General features: G+C 41.6%; 1 protein-coding gene across 11 annotated transcripts in view; it reads right to left on the bottom strand.

The window, feature by feature from the left end:
• The window catches only part of BPTF (bromodomain PHD finger transcription factor), an 83,432-nt gene that overhangs the window by 57,729 nt on the left and 2,539 nt on the right, over positions 1 to 23,164 (bottom strand). For 10 of the 11 annotated variants that reach the window (XM_090061072.1, XM_090061073.1, XM_090061070.1 and 7 more), the window contains exon 2: positions 8,763 to 9,585. In XM_090061072.1, the coding sequence (XP_089917198.1) occupies positions 8,763 to 9,585 (823 nt within the window). Of the gene's footprint in view, positions 1 to 8,762; positions 9,586 to 23,164 lie in introns of those variants that run through there. The other variant, XM_090061075.1, reaches the window with a different exon arrangement.

Consider the following 23,164-nt stretch of genomic DNA (forward strand, 5'->3'; position numbering starts at 1 on the left):
TCTCCATCCTTGGAGGTTTTTAAGGTCCGGCTTGACAAAGATTTGGCTGGGATGATCTAGCTGGGGATGGTCCTGCTTTAAGCAGGAGGTAGGGCTGGATGACCTCCTGACGTGCCTCTAATTAAAGCACCTTGTGCATCAGCATGGCCATACTTTAAAATGGTGTTGGGGCCGCTTTCTTTAAAGCTCAGGGAACAGGCTTTATCTAAAGCACCCCCAACACCATTTTGAAGTGTGGGGATGCTGATGCTGGAGTCTGCTGGAGCGTGATAATTACCTGCTCGTGTACAGGCACCCTCATTTCCTATGACTCAGTGATTCTAACATGCCGCTGGTGCTAAAGTGGCTAAGGTCCAATTTATGTTGGAACTGCTCAGTAGGATGGTTTACAGGCGGTGGGCTGCACCTGAGGAGCTAATGTCAAATAACAGTCTGTAACTAAGCCTCACCAGAAAGAGGCAGCTTATTCCTAATCTTGCCTTCTATTGTGAACAAACAAGTGTTCATTTCCCCTTCAATTCTAGAGTTGCTCCTCAGCACCCCATTGAACTCATGCAGGGTTTGACACTGAAGGAAGCAAAACAGACCTCTGCCTTTGTGTTGGGCTTCCGCTGTCCCAAATCTGAACATTGAGATGCATGGTGAAGCAGACAAAGCCCTCCTGCCCCATAGTTCCAGTTAACAGCACCAACCATCCCTACCACATCCTATTGGTCTACAACACAAAAAATGACCACAAATCCATCCTTTGATCAAAGGAATTCCCCTTCAAATACAAGATGAAATTGGCATTTGTCCAAAACAGGAGACTGCAGGAAAACAAGCTTGATATTTAATTACACAGCTCTTCTGATACTTGACTACCAACACCTGGATAATTCTACAGATACGAGCAGCAGCTGCTCAGTATGACAGGTTTGAACAGATGGTAATAGGAAATTTGGATGTAGCCTGCTCTCCCACTGTTGGAAAGGCCTTCATTATGTAAACGCTAGTTTGTAAGACTACAAAAGAGAGCTCAGATCAGCAGTGATCCGCTCTGACTGAGAAGTGCAGGCAGAATTTGTGGCTTAAGTCATCTAAAATACGAAGAACACCCTCCTCAAGACGGACGAAGTACAGATTACATCGTGGTGCACTCTTGTATCAGAAGCATAACCAGATTCAGCTTAAACAGATGCAACACTTGGTAAAATCTTCCTGTTATTTTTTATATCATGAAATTGAAGCTGAAGAACTTCTTGGCTGTTTGAATGACTTCCGAGAAGAGAAATGTTACCGATTTACATGATACTGTCTGCCATTTGTTGCTATCCTGAAGGCTACGAGACCTTAAGGTGCAAAGAATAAAGGTTTTGAATCCCCCTGCCTCATTAACTGGGTTTTAATCACAGAAAGTTACAGTTGGAAGGGACCTGAGGAGGTCACATCTAATCCAACCCCCTGCTCAAAGCAGGACCAGCCCAACTAGATCATCCCAGCCAAAGCTTTGTCTAGCCAGGTCTTGAAAACCACCAAGGATGGAGCATACATCACATCTCTGGGCCACCTGTTCCAGTATTTTACTACCCTTCTAGTAAGAAAATTATTCCTAATATCTAACCTAAACTTCCCTTCCTGCAACTTGAGACCGCTGCTCCTTGTTCTGTCGTTTGCCACCACTGAGAACAGTTCACCTCCATTCAGGTTTTCTGGAAACCTGTTCCCAGGCAAGGAAGACAGAGGTCTGGACTTTCTATTAACAGAGGGGGAGAGATCCTTACCAGTCTTACAAATTGTTTAAACCCAGAACACATTGGAATGAATGCACTTGGTAAGTCAGTACTGTCCAGAGTTACCAAGATTGGTAAAGAGGGATAAACTCAGACTGACATAGGAATTGGGTCTATAACTGCTGCCTATCAGGTACATCTGGGGCAAAAGTAGCCTGCTCTACCAATGATACACGTAAGTATCTTTTTTTCACCTCTGACCTGGTCACTGTCTTGAAGCCACGAGGAACCTTGCACAGTAAAGCTAGCAAGAGAAGATGAATGTGGGTTGCTGTTAAGCCTGAAACTGCTTTAGCAAACGAACCGCTCCAACATTTTCCAAACGATCTGCTGGTAGCATGTGTGTGTGGAGGTGGGGGCAAAGGGGGAACAAATACATGGAGCTGAGGCCTCCAATTTACTGGAACCTCAACACTACCAGCAACTGAAGCAGAACGTACCACGTCAGAGGAATCTTCCTGGATTCCTTAATTTACCGTCCTAAGGCCGTCTCCGTCAGAACTGGTGGTGGAGAGCAGGGCCACGGTGCAGACATCTGTGCGTGAAGCAGAACTTCCTGAAGTCTGTACCCTCTAGCACAGCCAACGGGAGCTTGCTCAGTCCTCCAGCGCCCCAGGGCTCTGCTCCCCACCCACCCAAGGGGGGGAGGAGAGGAGAAGGGGAGCAGGAAGGACAATCAACAAGCAATGTCCTATGAATGTGGCTGTCCCTGGAAACCTCCAGAAATGAGAGGCTGAGACGCAAGGAATTAATGTTCTCCAGTCCCTTGGCTAGAGAGCACCACTGCAACATGCTTTCATAGCCATTTTGAAGTGCTTGGGAAGGGGGCACATATCTGCACAACACCGACATGCTCCAAATTCATGTTTGTCCAAGTCGTAGGAATGCAAGAGGATGTCAAGCTCCTGCCTGGAAGTTTGAGCCTAGATTTACAAAAACAGCCCAGAGGAACTTCTGTCCATTTCAAACATGGCTGGGGTACCAAAAAGATGCCACCAGCCCACTGACAACTGGCTAAATAGGGAAAGTCACAAGAGGAATCACATATTTTTGATTCTTTTCAAGTATGGAACGTCCAAAATCCCACAAATGAGATAAAAGAACAGTGCATGCCCAATTAGGAAAACACAATGGCACAATGAAAGAAAGCAACAGCAAGTGCCAGTTTAAAAAAAAAACACAAGTGGGGCTTGTTGAGGATTTCTTCAATGTCAGTCTGTTCATAAAATAACCATTGATGAAAGAGCTGTACTATTTTACTTTCAACTATGCAGATGAAGCATTCCCCCTCATTTATGCTGGCTGCAACCACACGGCAGTCCAGAAACCACGTGGTTTTTCTACTCCATACTAGTCTTGTGCTTTCATTTTAAGAAGTTGTACTTCACTAAATACATACGTTTCTGCTGCTCCTGCTCTATTTAATAAGTGAACGAAGCTGAATTATGGAGTGATTGACAGTTCTGGGGGGGTATGACTTCCACATATGATGTTTCCTGGCTCATGTCACCAATGTTCCAATCTGTGTATATTAAAAGCAAAAACAGTATCCCTCTAACGTTTAATGATAATAACTATGTTTGACAGAGGGATTTAGAAGCTGCAAAGTTATCTGGGAACTTGACTTGCAGTTCTCAGTGAATCCTAACAATTATCTGTCTCTCATTTCTTCTTCATTTTCAGAGACTCTGGTTAAGCAGCTTCTCCAATGGAAAATTCTAAGACCTAAACTACAGCTAAGTAAAATGTAATACGGAAAGGTACAAGTGTGCCTTAGCACAAATACAGTTGATAGTTACTGTATTAAAAATGATGGAGTCACTGATGACCTTTTGACACTGTACTTTGTTTTAAAAAAAAAAAATAAAAAAAAAAAATCAATGGCTAGAGACTGATGCTTGTCAAGGTACTTTGGAAAAAGTCACACTCATGCAAGCTGGGTGCATCTACACATGCACGTCACTTGAGGAGTTGACTAAATAGCTCTGCAGCAAAGCATCACCGTCTACATGTGCACCGATATTAGGGCGCGGTAAATTAACTCAATTTTAATCGTCAGGGACAGTACCATCTTAGGGTGGAGTCATTAACTATGACCAAACATACTTGTAGATGGTGAGTGCCAGGTGCAAATTGTGCCTGGTCAGCCTAGCCACCCAGCCAAGGGTCAGACCCCTGGCTCCTGCCAAGACAAGTACTTTAGTATTACTGAAGCTAAATAACTTTGCTCTACAGAGAACATTTAAGTTAAGCAAAGAACGTCTGCATCACCAATCTTTGTGTTGTGTGCAGCAAAGTAAACACTTTAAGTCAGAGGTGGGCAAAATACGACCCGTGGGATGAATCCAGCCATGAGGCCATTCCATCCAGCCCATGGGGCCCCTAAAAAAAACTTAGGAAATCAATATTTCTCTGCCCATTTCATCTCAAAAATGAAGCCCAGCAGGTTCCAGCAACAGCAGGCCCGCCCAGCCTCAGCCAGAAGCCCCAGCTGGGGTTTCTGGGCTGGGAGCACGTGGCTGACCCAGTGCAGGAAGCTCAGGTAAGTTTGGGGGGGGGGGAAGGATCCCAGGCAGGGAAGGATCACGGGGGGCGGACACTGACCCCCCCCTGCCCATGCCCGGTGCCCCGCAGCTGCTTGCAGCCCACATGGGGCTGCCTGTGCCCGCTCTGGACAGCCCCATGCAGGCTGCAAGTGCCTGTAGTGTGTGGCACCAGGCATGGGAAGGGCTGCTTCCCCTCCACACTCAGCTTTTCCCTGGGCTCCTTCCCTGTGCGGAGAAAAGCAACCCCTCACCTGCCCCATGGCCAGCGCCCCGCGCTGCAGGTGCTCACAGCCCATGAGGGGCTGCATGGAGCAGGCACAGGCAGCCCCAGGCAGGCTGCGAGTGGCTGCAGCGTGGGGCACTGGGCACGGGGCGGAGCTGCTTCCCCCCAGCCCCTGCTCACTACCAGCTTGTAACCCGCCCCACTGCCAGCCTGGCAGTGGGGTGGGTTACAAGCTGGTGCTGAGTGCGGAGAAAGGCGGCCCCTTACCTGCCCCATGGCCAGCGCGCCCTGCGCTGCTGCCACTTGCAGCCTGCATGAGGCTACCTGTGCAGGGCTGTCCGGAGCAGGCACGGGCTGTGAGTGCCTGGCAAGGGGCCACTTTTCCCCACACTCAGCACCAGCTTCTTCCCTGCTGGCGAGCAGGAGGTTGGGGCTGTACGCTGCCCCCTGCCTGTACTGTGGGGCTGGGGAGCACTGGGTGTGAGCGGGCGGGGAGCCAGCAGGAGCACGGGGCCCACACCAGTGTCCTGGGGCCAGTGCCAGTAGGGCCTAGAGCAGGGTGGCAGGAGTGCAGGGTCCCAGCTGGCAGGGGCTCTATGGAGCTCGGCCAGCTCCCCCCTCTCCCTGCTGGTGCAGCCCAGCCCAGCTTCACAGACCCCTTCCAGCCTGGGGCCTGCTCTGGGCCGCACCGGTACTGGCCCCAGGACACTGGCCCCAAGATGGTAACCAGGGGGCAGGGCACCTATCAAGGGGCAGGGATACCCATGCTGCTCTTGACAACCTGCCAAAACTGGGTAAGCAGCCCTCCTGCCCAAAGTAACTGCCCACCCCTGCTTTAAGTGTTCGGTTGCCATCCTCCTATGGTAGTTCAGATCTTGCACATTGGTCCCTGGCCTCTGTTTGCTGATAGGGAAAGTAATCTAACACTCTCAAGTCACCTCCAGAGTAAGATATTACTACAAAAATATTGTGGGAAAATGATAATTATGTAACTAGGGAAAAAAAATGAAAAGTGTATTTACTCAAAAGGAAAAAAGGGGGGGGGGGATTAGTAACACAACTGTAACCCAAAGACTGGCAGAACAGCTTATCCTCTCAGTTGATAACTGAATGTCAGTTAGTTCTCGTGATTTTTAAAGTCAGTTTTTTTGATTTTCAAAGTTTAAGAGTTGCCTGCTTATCTCTCTCTACCCTTTTAAATTCTTCATTTCTACATCTACTTCTCTTCTCTCCTCTTTAACTGCTAGCAGTATCCCTTCCAGCAGACAGGCAAAGGGAGCTGTAAGACTCATTATCCTTCATGATTTATGCTGAATATGACTTTTGATACTCTTAACGAGTACACTTCAACTTATTTTTTAATTATCCAAGAAAGTTTAAGTTTGCCCTTGGATCAGCAGATCCATTACACCAAGACAGTGCACACCAATGACCTTTTACGATGAAAACTAGAGAATCTCTTCTTTGCACATGTTCAGATTGAAACTTGGTTATTTCAACAACAGTTTTTACTTAGTATATCAAAATACCAAATTTAATTATATAGCTGTGCATTCACAAAAACTGGGAGAACTTCTTGTATGAGATTTAGAAATAAATGCATACAGAAGTATTCAAATGAGTTCAATGTATAAAAGTTTATGCTAATACAGCATAAACTTGGACAGAAAGGTGAACAAAAAACTCACATTCACTGGAAAAGTTACTTTGGATACAAGTTCTTTTTAACATTTGTCACAGATTCTTCCACCTCAACCCCTTTCTCCAAGGGAAGGAAGAAGTCTGAAAAGTGGAGAAAAAACAGATGGACCAACTCCCGAATTTCAGACAACAAAAGTGCATGTCTTTTTTTCCCCCAATATGCAGGCTTGCTTTATTGAAAACAGATAACTTTACCACTGGGAAAAAAAGATTAGGTACTTTGCCCTTGAGGAAAAGACTAAATTTAATCTGGGTTAAGTAGAAGAGTTGACATTATTGGAATATGGCATCTAGGAACTCTGATCCAGGGGTATGAATTATGCTGATCTACAGAAGTGCAAGAGGGAAAGCAGAAACTCCACCAGTTTCTTTAATCTTGTAGTGAAATTAAGGATCCTGAATTTATGATTTCATGCTTCCATAGGAATTGTGATGTCAAATTTTGAGCAAGAGGTAAAATAGTAAGAAGTCCTTAAAAAGCACATCACTAGCAAATTAGGATTTAAGAATTTTGTCCATTTAAAAGAATTAATGTAATACTGTTCTTTGTATGACAGTCCCTTCTACATTTTTAACCCCAAGAGCAGAGTTTAGAAAAGAATGCATTACTAGTGGCAAATTCCCGTGTTCAAGAGCTGAGGGAACAGCTTTGGCTCAAAGCCTGACAAATCAAGCAGTGCACCTTGTTAGAAACAGAAGGCAGCCCCAGCTGATCCGGGTTACACACATAACAAAGATGTTGACAGGATCAGGCTGAGTGTCCCATTATGTTGAGAAATTTTAACAAGGCATTAAAGGCTGCAGTTCATCTTTTGAAAGACACAGGAGACCAACTGCAGCTATTGCCACAATTATGATGTAGAAAAATTTATAGCAATTATAACTGAAACATAACTATTATTTCACAATTGTTAAGGAGCAAAGTAATACATTTTTAAAACGTTAAATTATAACGTTGGTAGATTTAATCTCAAGAACAGTCAGTGCGTCAAGAATGATTATGCATTAAGGGCTCAGGAAAAAAGATTGTGTATTCTGAAGGCTACAAATGAGTTCCCTGGATATTTGGTGGCTTGTGCCCTGCAAGTCAGTCATAGGGGTGATCCCTGTAAGAATCTCTCTCCTGGAGGGCCTGACTAGTAGTTTAATATGCATTTTTATCAGTTTTGTAAAACAGATTGGTTAACATATCCTTTCATGAATAATTTTCTATGTGATAAAATGCTGAGAAGTATGGTATGAGTAGGTAATACAACTCACTGCTAGCTGTTTTATTTTTCCAATATTTCATAATTTCTCTAAACTTTCTTTTACACATTTATGTTTCTCTTCCATTAACCACAACTACTACATTAGAACTCCAACAGGGCCCAGGAGCCTACTACTAATTTTCTATTAGTAGAGAAATACTTGCTTACAATTCCAAACTTAAATTTCAGGTAGGAAAAGAAAAGAAAAGAAAAGGAGGGTATTCTGGGCTCCCAGGATGCATGCTAGAAGATTATCATTAACCATCTTTATTATATTATGGTCTCTGGACCAACCAACACTAAGGCATCGTGCAGGACATCCTATAAAATGAGTAGACTGCTTAAATGCATATGTTTTCATTCATTTCCCCTTTAAACTGTTCAAGATTATTTTCCATAATTACATGATCTTCATCACTGCACTCTCGGCCAAGAGAAATGGCGAGTGATCTTCAGAGGTTTCTACTAGCAGACTCTTTTAACCCCGCAACCAACCAACATAGATAGTTTAGCTTTTGTCTATTGTAACTATTAAGACAGGGATCAGCAATGTTTTTGGGCAGAGCGCCAAAAACACCTGCAACCTCGACTTGGAAGATGTTGGCATGCCAGGGGCAAATGGTGGGGGAGCCACAAGGTGCCCAATCCTTGTTGTGGCACTGCAGTCCTGGCCCCTTCCCTGTCATCTGCCCTGAGGCACGTGCGCCAAACAAAATGGCTTTGACTGTCACACTCTGGCATCCGTGCTCGGGGTTACCTACCCCTGCATTAGGGAATGTTCCTAAAACTAGGTTTCTATGCTGTTATAAAGCAACTAGACTAGCCCAAGATAAATTAATCAGGAAGTTCCAAATGCTTAAGAAAGAAGCTGTCATGTTATTTTTCATATTTTTTTAAGTCACCTCTTATTATTTCTAATCAACTCTACAGATGCTCAAAACCAGAGTACTTTCCTATACTGAAATTCCATTCCCTTCCCCACACTTGTGCCACTACATGGTGGCTTTGTGCTGCACATTAGGACCCAGCTGCAGGTACTGCATTTTTTCCTTTTTAAGTAGTACAGTCTTGAAATAATTCTTCTACAGAAACTACACAGGTGGATTACGGATTTTAGAAACCTACTTACAAAAGTTGACAGCAATTGTAGGTCTTGTATTAATGAAAGAATTACCTGTATGATGGCAACAATACTTGCAGGAAAATATATTTTAAGCTATATGTAAACCTACTGTTCTTCAGAACATGCTAAAAGATTGGATTTACTTACATAATAATTCTTCGGTTCAGGAACCAGTATTTTCGTCGGTGTCTGTCATATCCAATGGGTTCATGTCGAATGTATGGTTTATTTTTTTGGATTTCAGCAACACAGTCAGTTACTCCAGGCACCTTATGTGCTACACAGACCTCACACTGCCATTCGTCCTCTGGTACCTCCTCAAGAGGTGGTTTCACACACTCTAAATGGTACACAGCTGAGCAAGTTTCACAGCAAAGCAAGTCCCCCAGTTTGTGACAAACCCTACAATGATCATCATACTGGATAACGCCTTCTGACATTAGCTCCTCACGTGCAATGTTTGTTGTAAGAAACTGATCCACTAAGAACTGCAGAACTTTGATTTTATTCTCTACTGGTCCATAAGGATAGTCCTCTGTCTCTTGATAAGGAAGAACATGATGGTATTCCTTGTCACTCTCACAATATACCCGCAGAACCTCTGGCCACGTCATTCCATCTATGAAATACAAAGTGGAATTAACGCTATCTTTGAGGTCAGCAGGTCCAAAGGTAGTATTTGAAGTGTCTTCTTCACGTAAAACTGCTTTTAAAAGCACTATATGCATCTCTGCCATAAGTGTGCATTGCTCTTGACTTACCAGAGCAGCACAGAAGTCCTCAAAACGAAAAGGAGACAGTCGTAAAACAGTGCCAAAGTTCCGTAGTACCTCATAGATGGCAATAACATTCATTATATGTTCGTTAGGCACCATTAAGTCCTCTGAGGATTTAGGAAACTCGAGGGATGGGACATCTTTTTCTTCCAATATTGGAGAACGAGGACGATGCACTCTCTGTCGTCTTCTGCCTGTAAGTAAAAGCAACAGTAAGTTTTGCTCATCACAAGCCAGTATACTATAGCGTGCCTACTACCAACTCGCTTCACATGTCAAAAGCTTCCCCCCAGAAAAACTAAAAATTAAGATTTCATGTTTTATCTGGAGCTATATTCAACTAAATACAGTACATCTTCAAGTATTGCAGAATATTAATCCTACTTAGAATTTTTAAAACATTAAATAAAATGGTAACATCTAGACTCTAGCTCACAAGATTAATTTTTATTCGTATTCAGACTTCGAATTAAGTTTGGAAATTATCATACGCAAACTAAATTGGACATCTACTTTTTAAAATATGTAGAACCTAGATTTGAAGAATTCAAGCTCAAATAATTTAATACAAGCAAACCAGAGCCTCTCCCCCCAAAAAAACAACAGCTAGAGAACATGAATACAGAGATATAATGCCATCCTTAGCCAAAACACCCACACAGACAATCTTTCATTTTTATTCAGCCCTAATGTATTCTTTTCCAAAGCTGTATTTAAAATTTCATACATGAAGCTTAATTCTTAATCTTGGCTATGTTAAAGCACCCCACACTGCAAATAAATTGCAGCCCCTGGTGCATAGGCAAGTCCATGGCCTGATTCATCCACTTGCCATTATTTCTCCAGTACTTAGGAGTTTTTTTCTTTCATTCAAATGATTGCAAATATGCACTGATGTTATACTCTCCCTGAGTCTGGACCTATAGCAACATTCTTTGATAGTTCTAGAATCACTCAAAGTGAAGTTAACAGGATTTTCATTTAAATTTTCAGCAGCAACAGAGATATAAGCCAACAGTAGAACGGACCAATGTTTCAATTTAATTCCGTGGCTGCTTGTGAAATACAGCAGCAGTAGAGCCACGGCTGAAAGTTACTATCAAGAAGGTTTCCACGAAGTGACAAGCCAAGCAAAGCACAAATTCACAAAGACCCACCTCTACATTTCAGAAAACTCTGGAGCAGAAAAAGGCAGAGCTGCTCTATCCCTTCTTGTACTTTCAGAAGGGGCTGAGCTTTCAAAATTTACAGAAAAACAAAATTTCAATAAAGGGCAAGTTAGAGTACTCCCCACAAGAGGTGGGAATATGGAATAACTAGCTTCCTAATTAGAGTACTCCTCTAGACACTCATGGTGGATCTTCTTTCACACATCTTCCCCCAAAAAGATCACACTAAATATTTATGAGAACACAGGGCATAATCAGTTCAACTTTTGTAAGGTTTTTTCCATATCTCCACTGCTTGAACTGTCATCCAGAGAAGGCTTTAAGGGAAGTTTTGTGATGGTCTAAATGAAAATAAAGAGCCTTTTTTTTTAAAAAAAAGAACCTTGTGTTAAACACAAGCTAGCTTAACTAAAAAGAATCCTGCTGTAGGCAACTGTTTTAAACCAGTATGAACACTTGAACGCACTCACCAGAACTGTTAACTGTCTATTTTTTTACTGAGTTAAAAGGTTATTAAAACTGAGCATTAATTTAAAACCAAAGATCAAACTGAAAACTTGTTTCAGAAATCTCTTTTCCTTAGCACCAATCTCAATCACGCCAACATTTTGGTCAATAACTAAACTAATATATGCCAACATTTTGTGGAGTTGAAGTTTGTAAGAAAAGGGGTTTTTTGTTTGTTTTCTTTTTACAGAGAAAAACCAAACAGAAAATCAGAAAGTGAAATTATGCACAAGAGTAATTTCAAATGCAGCTATCAAGAGATTTGATGCATTTTCCAAATGGCATTTGCTGACCCTAAAGTACAAGGCTAGATAAAAAACTGTGAATATAAAGTTTTATCATTATAAACCTCATGGGAAAAGCTAGAGTTTATACAACAGCTCACACGCAACATAATTCTACCCTTAAAAGTGAATAAAATTATCATTATGGAGATTCAGCGCTTCTGTTACCGAATCCCAGATAAAATATACACTCAGTTTACAAGACACCTTTCTCTTATCAACTCTGCAAAGACTAACTTCAACATCTGAAAGTCAAGATGGGCTCTTTTCTTATGTATTAGCACCAACAAGACCTGGCAAGTCAGTTTACATCCTGAGTGATACCTGTTCAGTTTCACAAGGCCAAAATGGCCACTGTATTTGAATGCACTTTCTTTATTAAAGCAAGCAGCTATCAACACTGGAGTTTAATGCAGAAGTGACTGAAAAGCCACAAGGCCCCATCTGATGAGTCAGAAAGAGCCACCTAAACCTTAATGCAATACTAAAAGTAAAATAAGGAAAACCTATTTCTAAAGTGTTTCTTGATCTACAAAAGATGCATCTGCCAGACGGTTCTATTACAGGAAAAGTAAAATTAAGTATCACATCAGTTTGTAAAGAGGAAATTAGACACAAATTCACTGTTATAGAAGGTATGCCACTCTCAGTTTTAAAGTAGCAATGAAATGAAATGAATTTATAATGAAGTAAGTGTATTAACATTTGTTGAAGTGAAAAACTTACACAAGAATTTTTGAATTAGACACTCAAATGCTAGAAAAAAATGAAACACCAGATGTTTCCATTACAGAGGTAATGGATTGAGATTGAGCAGTGTATAAACATAAATTTCCAAGTTTAGTTATGCTAGAGATGTAACCCTGTAGTAAATGAAAGGGCACAGTAGTGTTCTTTCAGGAAACAGCTGCATAAGTCAGTGGAAAAATGTATCATCATGGTGCATGCACCAGAACATACAAATTTTACAGTCACAGAAAGTGCTAGGACAACAAAAAATAATAATAAACCCCTCAATTCTAGTGTTGGGATTCAGAATTGCTTATGCCTGAACTTGAATGTCATTTTAATACAAAAACTTAAGCAATGGCAAAAACATGCATTTCTTTTCAATCTATCTTATTGTCCTGAAACTTCATTATAATTTCTTACAATTAGAACAGCCTGATAAACAGCCTACTAGATGTGCATGGTTTGTTGTGACTGGTATCTTTCAAGGGACCCTTCCACCACAAACTAAGATCTACAAATAAGCATACCTTTTATTCTCAGAATCCTAAGCAAAATTAATTCTTTGTTCTATCATAAAAGTGTGCTGTAGGAGATGAGTAAGAAGCTTTACGAGAGAGAGATCGATCGATCATCTTCCATCTTTATCAAGAATCATCAGAATTTCAAACATGAAGTCTCTATTCTGTTTCAGCCAGTTCAGGAGTGAACAAACAGAGGAAATGAATGGATGGACTGAATAAGAGTGAAGGAATCACCTACCTCCTCCCATACTTTAGCGTTTGCTTCCTTGGAAGCTTCAGACTTGCCACAGAAACCAAGGTAACTACTACTGTTCTAGCAGGAGAAACAGAAGGCATACATACCTTCTCTACTGTTCTGCATCAAATGCCCAAGAAAAAATGGGATATCCAGCTCTTACCAGTCAAAAGACTTAAAAATGGGAACACCTCCCACCTCTTCCTTCTCCAGTACTTCCAGAAAAAGAGGGGACTGAAAATGTCTTTACTACCTCCTCTTGAGAAGAATGCTGTTACAGTTGTTGGGCAAAGGCAAATAGCATGTTAAGACTCAGAATCTTGCACCACGTTTCATAGTTTCTAGGGTCGGAAGGGACCTGAGCAGATCATCGAGTCCGACCCCCTTCCGTGGCAGGAAAGAGTACTGGGGTCAAATGACCCTGGCTAGGTGTCTATCTAGCCTCCTTTTGAAGACAATTTGGGTCTCTTGTCTAAAAAATGACAACAGTATCCTGTCAAACTGACTATCAAATCAACAGCCTGGGCTTTGCAACAATATTATTTAAAGGTGACCTGCAAAGAGAAAAAAAAAAAAGTTTTGATCATTGACCTTTTTCCCCCAAAAAGTCTGTCTCTCTCTCTCAGATTAGTTGTTCAGGTCTTGACTAATTAAGAAGATACTGTGGATAACTGGACAACAAGTAGTACAACATAAGACACCAAGCAAAGGAAGCCTGACTGAAGGAAAGTGATCTTATTCAGATTCTTTAAAACTGTCTTGTTTATAGCAAAAAATGAGCCATCTGGGAACAGATTCCTCATTGTAAGACTTTAAATATATTCAGCCCTTCAAATCAGAGCTTAGTAAACTCCCAGTATGCAAACCAGAAAGGATCCCAGCAAACTCAGAGAAGGCATTCCTGATATTTGAAGGGAAGTACAAGCAGGATTTTAGTTATCCTTACTAAAACGACACCTACAGGTTTTAAATAAGCTAGAAGTCCGACTCTGCTAGGAACTTCAGAAGCGCATATTAAGGAGACAGCCTCTTCTTTACACAGTTAATAATACAAGCCTCTGTACCTCAGAAAGCTACAAAACCTTATATTTTTCCCCTTTGCAGGTTATCTTTAAAGTTTAGGTCTGACCTTTGGAATTCTCTCCTGTCCCCACCAACCCTATGTAATCAGAAACATTCCTCTCTCTCTCCTCCATTTCCCTCATATTTCCTTATAAAATATAATTATAATCATTTCACTTCAGGGTGTGTGCGCATGTGAATATATATTACGTACATATTTGTCACATGGCATACTTTTTAATTATAACAAATATGTATGTAGTTTTTAAGACCAAAAGAGCTGATCAATGGCAAAACATTTCAATGCGTACATGGTACTAATTTTATGAAAGTATGTACCGTAAGTAAATATTCCAGGTCAGTGTATTAAATGATACAACCCTTAAAGTTACATTCCTGCATTCCCATCACCTCTTGTGGTCTACTGAAATGCTTCATTTACCTAGTGACCCTATGGTGTCCAATGATCTTCAGAAGTTAAAATGTCTTTCCTGGTAATATGCAAAACAACTGTCCAAAGTAAATGGGCTACTGACAAATCCAGGACAGTTTGCAATTAATTGGCCAATAGCGGTCAGATATCTGCTGATATTTGTCTGTCTCTAGTTTGCTTTGGCATAAAACAGGAAGAACCAAAAAACAGTAAATCTAGGGAACTCAACACTGAGCAAAAATCTGTCGCAATAGGTAATGTTAGACTTAAAGTGTTCTGCTGCTCTGATTAAACTTCCTGTATCGTAACACTTTGTTTTTTAATTGATCTATTTACAGCCACATATACCAAACTCCCCTAAGACTACTAGGAGTTCCACTTCAACTCGTACCAATGTAAATCTCACATTGTACTGATATTCCTAAAGACATCAGCATCATCTCTCAGCTTAACCATACTGATGTAGGGTAGCTTCCAAAGCAAGACAAGGAAAGCATCCAATGGTATAAAACAGGGTGCTCAACCCTCAGCCCACCCGCCCGGCCCCATGGCACCGTGTCATCTGGTCTGCGGGTCTCCCCATGGGTCTGGTGGCACCACTCCTCTACTGCCAAATTTCTGGACCTATGGAAAGCCCCAGCACAACAGACTTCAGCATGTGCAGGGCCGAACCAGGGTAGTGCCAGGCCTCAGACTCTTCAGACCTGATCCCAGCACATGGGACAGGGAGGGGGCGGTGCCAGGCTACAGGGCCTGACACTCCTCTAACCCACAGGATCAAACTGTTGAGCACCACTGGTACAGAACATTTCAGGACAGGCAACACCCATGTCTTACATGAACATCTTAGCTGCATAGTATTTAAGTATGCTTTCAGACTCATTTGCCAATTACAGCTACTCCTCACTTAACGTCATAGTTACGTTCCTGAAAAATGCAACTAAGCGAAACGATGCTAAGCAAATCCAATTATATCACAGTAGTTACCTACTAGCAGGCAGAAGCCAAACAACGGTATAACCGAGCACTGAGCAACTTTAAACGAGTATGTTCTCTAATATAGAGGTGCTCAGATTCAAACTGTGGTCCATGAGCTCCATTCAGGTGGTCCACTGAAAGGCTGCAGAACAACTGAGAATATCTGTACTTGGCCCTGCACTCAGTTTATTTTTTCTGATGACAGAGATTAAGTGGTCCTCCGAGACCCTCAGCAATTTTCCAGAGGCCTGTGAAAAAAACAGTTTGAGAACCACTGCTCTAATAGACCAGTGTCATAATAACAAAACAACATGAACCAGGATGATTTCAAGTGTACCTGTACCAACATATAGATGGTACTGCACCCTCTGCCACAGTGTGCATGTGCATGAGACTGAGGAAACAACTAGTCTGGCTAGTGCATTTAGCACAGAACTGAGATCACAAGAAGTCAGTCAGGAAAAACTTGGACAAACTTCCCAGAAGTAATTCATAATCTACACTTTAGAAAAGGATGCATGCACTTCTTGGTAAAAAGTTCCTAAAGTCTGCAGTGTTCAAAGTTAAGTGACAGCTTAATTTAAATTAAGAGTGTATGCTTTTAATTACACATGAAATCAGCCAAGGAGTATTACAGCCCCTGTTTTGATATTAAAGTCAATTTCACTGTCTTCACAGTTTTTAACCTGGAATAATTAGATCAAGATCTTTTTCAACAGCAGAATTAGTATCTTGGGCAGCTGAAGAGGAAAAAAAAAGAGGAAAAAGCTGGAACATTTCAGAGTTTCAGTGGTGCTGGAAGAAGCAACCTAAGTCATCATATGCTTACCTCCATGCTGCTGCAACTAGACTGCTTCCATTACTCAAAGCTCAGGTATCTCTACCCTGAGTCTGCTGTACAGATTACCCCTTGGGGATGCTATGCTTAAACAGCAACCTGATAATATACCAGAAAGGTATATGATAAAGTAGCCTTTTCTATTCACTCCTCATCCTTTTCTGTTCTCTGGTTAAGAGAGATTATTGCAATAGCAGTCAATTAAGCAGTGCAGTTTCCATTGTACCAAGGATTTAAATAGTAATAATTACAGAAGTATCATAGGAACCTACTAAACTGCAGTTTTTTCCAATCGAGAGGTCTGAGCTTCGCAAAACTCACTATTTAACTGTTTTGTGTCACTCAATTTTAGATTAGAAAGTGACAAGCACTTCCTTACAAACTACCTTTAAGCAGCTAAAAGACACAGATGTTTTCCCTAGTCAAAGGAAATATGAAAAATAGTTGCATATAAGAATAACCTAAGTTGACCACTGTCATTTTCCCTTTAAAAATGAGACCTCGAGAGAAATTCACAATTACTCCTTCCCCCAATTATATGAGAGCTTCATTTCCTGAAGGACTGCTTGTTTGGTATAACAGTAAGAACACTAACAAGAACTTATCAAAGCTGCTATCTCCTAGTCCCACTCTGTTTCCTTAGCATGGAAGGTCTGCACATCTGCCCTTAGAGGGAATCGTTAAAGAGAACCATAAAGACCAACAGTAAAAAAAAAAAAGAAAAAAAAAAAAAGAAAGCACAAGTATATAATACCACACCTACAGGCAGACTGGAGAGTAAAGAACTGTTTTGCATTATTATTACAACTCATAAATAAGTTGCAGAAATCTACTTAAAGCTGGAACCAAATGTTTTGTGGGGATAAAATTCTAGTAATTTAGCTGGTTGGGAGGGAAAAAAAGGAACTTCATTTCAAATGACAATAAACAAATCTTCATGTGCCATCTCTTCCTATGAAAAGAGGAAGACTATTAAAGAGTGATAGAGATGGACCCAAAACCAAATTCCAAACTCCTCAGACCTCAAGAGGCATGTAACTCCCACTTTTGTGCATTTAAAGCCCACCACTGAAAGCCTGTCTACGTGGTTTATACCCCCTTCTTTTTTTGAATATATATATAGTTAAAATACATGCAACCAGGATTCCCTCTAAGCTGTGAGGCCACGCAGGTGTGCTCATGCTGCGCTACCAGGTGCACCTGTGCGGCTGCGGGGCTTAGCGGGAATGCTGCATGCAACCCTTCAAAATAGGCACTAAGAAAAAAAAGCTGCAACCATCATCATTTAATCTTCGGCATTTGTGTGAGATCATCATCAAGGCTGTCCATTACTACTAAGTCTGACTATAAATTTTCTAATATAGATGCTTGTCCAACATGACTGGAATAGCGATCAAACTCAGAACCCGAGGGCTGGAGTGGAACTCTTGCTTCCTGTGCACAGTTCCCTGCTATTACAAACCACTACGTCACGCTGTTCCCACTATGAAATTCTCAAACTCCATTTTAAAAGCAGTTTGTTTTTTTCTTACCGTTTTGAGAACTTCACTCCCCAGTGAGAACTTCACTCCCCAGATGGTTAGAAACCTCTCAATTTCCATCCTCTATTTCTTTATGATCACTTTATAACCGTTTGTGCTTGCACCACCATGGCTCTTTAGCTCAAAAAATTCTTCTCCCTCCTCAGTGTTAACCTTCTCCCAACATATCTGCAGAAAGCAATACATTACAGCCCACAGCCTTTGTTCTGCTAGACTTAAGCAAGCCCAACTCTTTAGTGTCTCCAAAACAGGCTCTTCATTCTGCTGATCAATCTACTAGTTATCCCCTTGCACCTGCTCCAGCTGGAATTCATTTCTTAAAAATGGGGAATCGGAATTAGATAAATTCCCAAATGAACTCTCTCCTCTGCCTTGTACAAAGGCATTAAACCTCCTCTATTCCTACCAGTAATATCTTGATTGATGCAATCCTGCAATCACACCTTTTTCATAACCACATCATGACCCTGTGATCATTCATAATATAGAAGGCAAGGTAGATATGTACCTTATAAACTAAGATAGAGCACAAGCTTTCACAACTCTATGACCCCAGCTGACTTCCTGCCCTTTGGGCAGGGAGCTGGACTCAATGATCCTCCGAGGTCCCTTCCAGCCATAATGTCTATGAAATCTATGAACTTGGGCTCACTGTATCAGATGCTGTGAAAGGATAACCTAGGACAGCATATACAGTGGACTGAGTGATACGAGTGCAAGAGATGGGAAGAAAAGAGGCAGAGGAAGGAGACGGGGGAAGGCAGACAGTGACTGGAGAAGCACAAAAGCAAATAATCCATAGGAACAAAGGGGTCACAAAAACCAGCCCAGGTAATGGGATAAGAATCTGTGGTCCTGGCTTAAACTCAATCAAGTTTGTGGATATTTTCTTATTCAGCAATTTGCCCTTTTCTCCTTGTGCTCTCTCTCTATCTTATTTAGTTGATTTATAACAAGGAGAAGCAATTACTTCAAGTGGAGGGCCACTTAACAAGGTTTGGTGAGCTGTTGAGGGCCACATGGGTAGCCCTGCCCCTTGATAGTTGCCCGCCCCCCATTGCCATCTTGGGAGCAGAAGTCCCTTCCCCATCCCCTGACCTTTGCCACCAGAAGTCCCCCCCCCAGTAATACTCTTTTTTTTTTTTTGGGGGGGGGGGGGGTCATCTTAGAGCCAGAAGAAAACTAAATCTCACACTAAAGTCAAACAACTACTATAACATATTTTATTACAAAAAATATTTGTCATGATTTGCAGTGGCACTGGTGCTTGCCGGGCAGCGCTGCACACCGCAGCGAGGAGCACAGCCCCTCCAGACTGCCTCTCGCTGGCGGGCCCCACACTTGTGGGGCACGGGAGGAAAGCACAACACTCTGGGGGAGTCAGCTGAGGTGGCAGCCAGCTCCAGCGTGGGGCTTGTCTCCTGAAATGTGTGAGTATGGGGCTCGCTGGCAGCCCAGTGGGGGCTGCGTACCATGGGGGGAATGTGGGGGAGTCCCCACCCTCCGTCCTACCCACATGCTGCCCACCCAAGCTCCGCACTGCTGCCAGCCCCTGCCCCACACTCTGCCCACCTGCAGCTCCTCCTCCAGCCATGCTGGTGGGAGCAAGGTGCAACAGGGTATGCATGCCAGGGTGCCTCGCTTCCACCCTCATGGGCAGAAGGGCTGGGAGGGGGACAATTCGTTGGTGTGTGCTGCAAGCTGGATTAAGGTGCCCGATGGCCTGGATTCGGCCTGTGGGCCAGATTTTGTCCACCCCTGGTCTATAAGGTGCATATCTACCCTTCCTTCTGCCGGATCAGACTAATACACTTAAATTACCTGTCTCCAATCATTACATACCCAGGTTTCTTCTCCACTTCTCCTGTTTCCAATGGATGAATTCCCAGCTTTAGCAAAAACTCTTATTAGCCTCTAAAACACATGACTTTCCACTTCACGCTATTTAACTGTACTCCATTTCTGTTATGCCAGTTTCGCTCTTCCATATCCTGGTTCTCCAACAGTACATCCCAACTGCGCCTCCTTCACCACCTTCATAAGCATGCACCTACCTTTTGGGATAAGGTCAGTGACACTTTTAACCCTCCTCCACAGAAGGATCTCTGGGAACTCCACTACCAGCTTGATGCCTCCCCTTTCACCACTACCGTCATCTACCCCATAGCCAACTCCTTACCTCCCTTAAATATCTTTAGCCGATTACCATTTCCTTTAGCTTAACTAAATATCCCACATGACACCATATCAAATCTTTTACTGAATACCACATAGATGAGATCTACTTTATTTGAAAAAAAGTTATTTCACCAAAGATACTGGGTTAATCTGATCTACCTTCGCTAAATTCACATTTCATTTTATCCCACTTTCATTTTCTTCCATGTTTTATAAATTATTCTTTCCTTCAAAATTTGTTCTAAAGCCTTGGATGTTAAAGCATACTTACCAAAGTGGATTAAAAAAAATAAATAATTGTTTTTAAGATGATAGTTATTTCAATAAGGCTTAAAAAAGCTTTTATGAAGATTTCAATAATCTGTGCCAAGGCCTATATCTATTAAAATAATTACATTAGAAAGGAGCATTCAGGAAGCACATATTGGCTGATGATTCTTTAAAGGAAGTCAGCCCACTGAGCTGGTGGAAGTCTCTGAATAAGCACCTAAAACCAGATTTTGTGGATGTATTAAGCCAGCTTTTCACAACAAAACCCCTCTTCTGCAGTCACAAAGAAAATAATTTCTTCACTTAATTTTTTCCAGTCATTTCAATTCAATGACAAGCTCATTCAGGGTTGAAAAACTGACCGAGACCTGAAAAAACAAGAAAGCTTGTTTTCTTCTTCCAATAAAAGTGAAATGTTGGAGACTGAGAACTACCATTTTTAAAACCCTAATGGGACAGCAGAACAGCAATATACAAGTTGAATTCACAAACTAATACCACCTTTATTAAAAAGCAAATCATTTTTATAAATTTACCTTTTCCAGAGTTATCTAACACAAGTAGTAGTTAATTAAAAATGTTTTGTAGATTTGTAGTTTAATCCCAATTTCCCTCAAAAACAGCTTGACAAATCACAAGAAAAGACAGACATCAAGATAATACAATGCCATTTGTCATTTTCTAAAATAAGGTATATTTATATTCTCATTTTCTAAAATATTAAGCAGTAAGATGGTGTGTCCTACTCATTAGCAAAAATACCAAACTCCACAAATGAGATCCAGCCCCTCTTTAGTAAAATACTTAACTGGATACACAATAATTCACTATAAAACGATAACTATGATGTAAGAACTACTGACATCTTTATATTAATTACCTGACAGTCAAAAAAAGTCCTTTTAACTTACATCCCATATTCTGTTACTACAGACATACTGGAGAACAAATCACCTTTGCAGGAGGTCTGGAAAATTACCACATCTAGATGATGGTGGCCAGGTGGGTAGGAAGATGCAAAGCCCTGCTGGGGAACTTGCATGGAGGAACCTAGCTGTTCCCTTGTTTTTAAGCAGAGAAAACTGCATCTGTACTGTCACACCAAATGTGATCGCGAGACCAAGGTAAGTCACTTTCAGCAACAAAAAGCTCACGATTCATTCTGGTTTCTCTTGGTCACCTTATTTTTCACTGCAAATAAGAACAATCATTTCATACATTCACTAGCCTGGCTGGATTCTAATCCTGTTACTTATTTGCCGAGACTGTTCAGAGTTGCGTGTGGTCACTTTTTGCAAGGTAGAGGAAGTACCTGAAAGAGTACAGGGAAAAACATGGGTGTTCCCTGGCCTGTTTCAGATACTGAAGCGGACACTGAAATGCACTGAACTGCTGCAGCAAAACCTGGACCTCAGACTTCAAAAGTAAAGAGGTTTTCTGTTAAGATCTAATAGGAAGAGAGTGCTTGTACATCTCACAATATATTTCAAGCAACCCTTATATACATCAGTCAGGTTCATTAACATACCAAAATAAAACTGGATTTGGATTTTCTTCCACATCTAGGGCCTGTACACAAACACCCTCAAAATAAGGGTTCACTCCCAGTTTAATTACACACTGCTCTGGAAGCCTAGGAGCTCCTTAGAGACAAGTGCCATCCCTGGCCTTTTCTTTCCTAGGAGGCATTTTACCTTTTGCAAGTACGACTAAGCTCTGTCAAAGAAATGCATCTTATTTATATTTTAGAAGTAAAGTTTGGGGAGTTTTCTTTCCATTTTGAAACATCACTGAAATTGGCACATTTCTCAGAAATGTTCCACTTCAACCAAGAATTTTCCTGCCGATGAAAAACTTTCCCTCAAAATTTCCAGGAAGCTTTACCCATAAGTATGGGCCCAGTTTGGATGTCACTAAACACCACACGTAGTTTATACACCTTAAAAATCAAACCTAAATGCTTTGCTTTAATTAATTTTCTGGCTATATAAAAGTACATTAGATAGTAAAAACAGTAAGATGCAATGCCGTTCCAGTAGACTCAATTTACTCTACGGCTAAAAAGTCTCTGGTAACTAGACTGGTTTCAGAAGCAGATAATGGCCTATTTTCACAACAGCTGAACCTCAGTCAGAAACTTAATAAAAATGTTTATACATGCAAGTCCTTTGACTCTATGCAACTCCACTCCTGTGCAATCATTTGTGAGCCATACTGACATCTCTTTTCGAAATCCAGATCTGAAGACCTTCAAGCAGCAAATATTTTCCCAGGGTTGGGTTGGGTGGAGAAGGGGAAAAGTGGGGGAAGGGAGGGAGTTCCTTGCAGAGAAGGGGGAGGAGTTACCCCAGTAAGAAATGGAGGGAATGACAAAACTGATTTTTTAGAGGGCCTGTTTAAGAACATAGTTTAAAATTATATGATATATTTAAAGAATTCAATATGTATATTTACATTATTACAGGCCTCAAGAAAAAAGTTACAGTGGAGAGGTGGCGCAATGATGTTGTGTGCGACACGGAACACCTGGATGCATACCTCTAACTTTGATTGCCAAAAGACAAGAGGTCAGAGCCTCAATAAAAGTGTACTTGGATTAGGTATGTGTAAGAACTGGAGCAGATACGCTGAACTACAGGAAGACCCTCTATTACCCGATTCATACGCAGGCCCCTCAGCTCTTAGGAGCAACCAACACCATAGCGGTTGTTCCTACAGTAAATAACTCTACTAATTGTCAAGCGTTACATCAAAACTAAATTGATATTTCTGAGTTGTTGGGGTTTTTAAAAAATTTCCTACAGACACAATAATCTGAATAGCAAGTGTTCCAACAGCCACATAAGTGGGATGTGATTTTAAATGTCCAGATTTGGCTGGTGAGAAGGGTTTGACCTACACAGTTAGTCTGCAAGGCACAGGTGCTTAGCAACACTCATTTTTCTCAACACTATTCTGGCAAAATGCTTCAACTGCAAATAGGAAAGCCAACCTACAAGGTGGAGGCAGCTCACATGCCACGCCA

Source organism: Crocodylus siamensis, chromosome 8 (assembly GCF_052110815.1).
Source record: "Crocodylus siamensis isolate JL-2025a chromosome 8, ASM5211081v1, whole genome shotgun sequence".
Taxonomy (NCBI): Eukaryota; Metazoa; Chordata; order Crocodylia; family Crocodylidae; genus Crocodylus; species Crocodylus siamensis.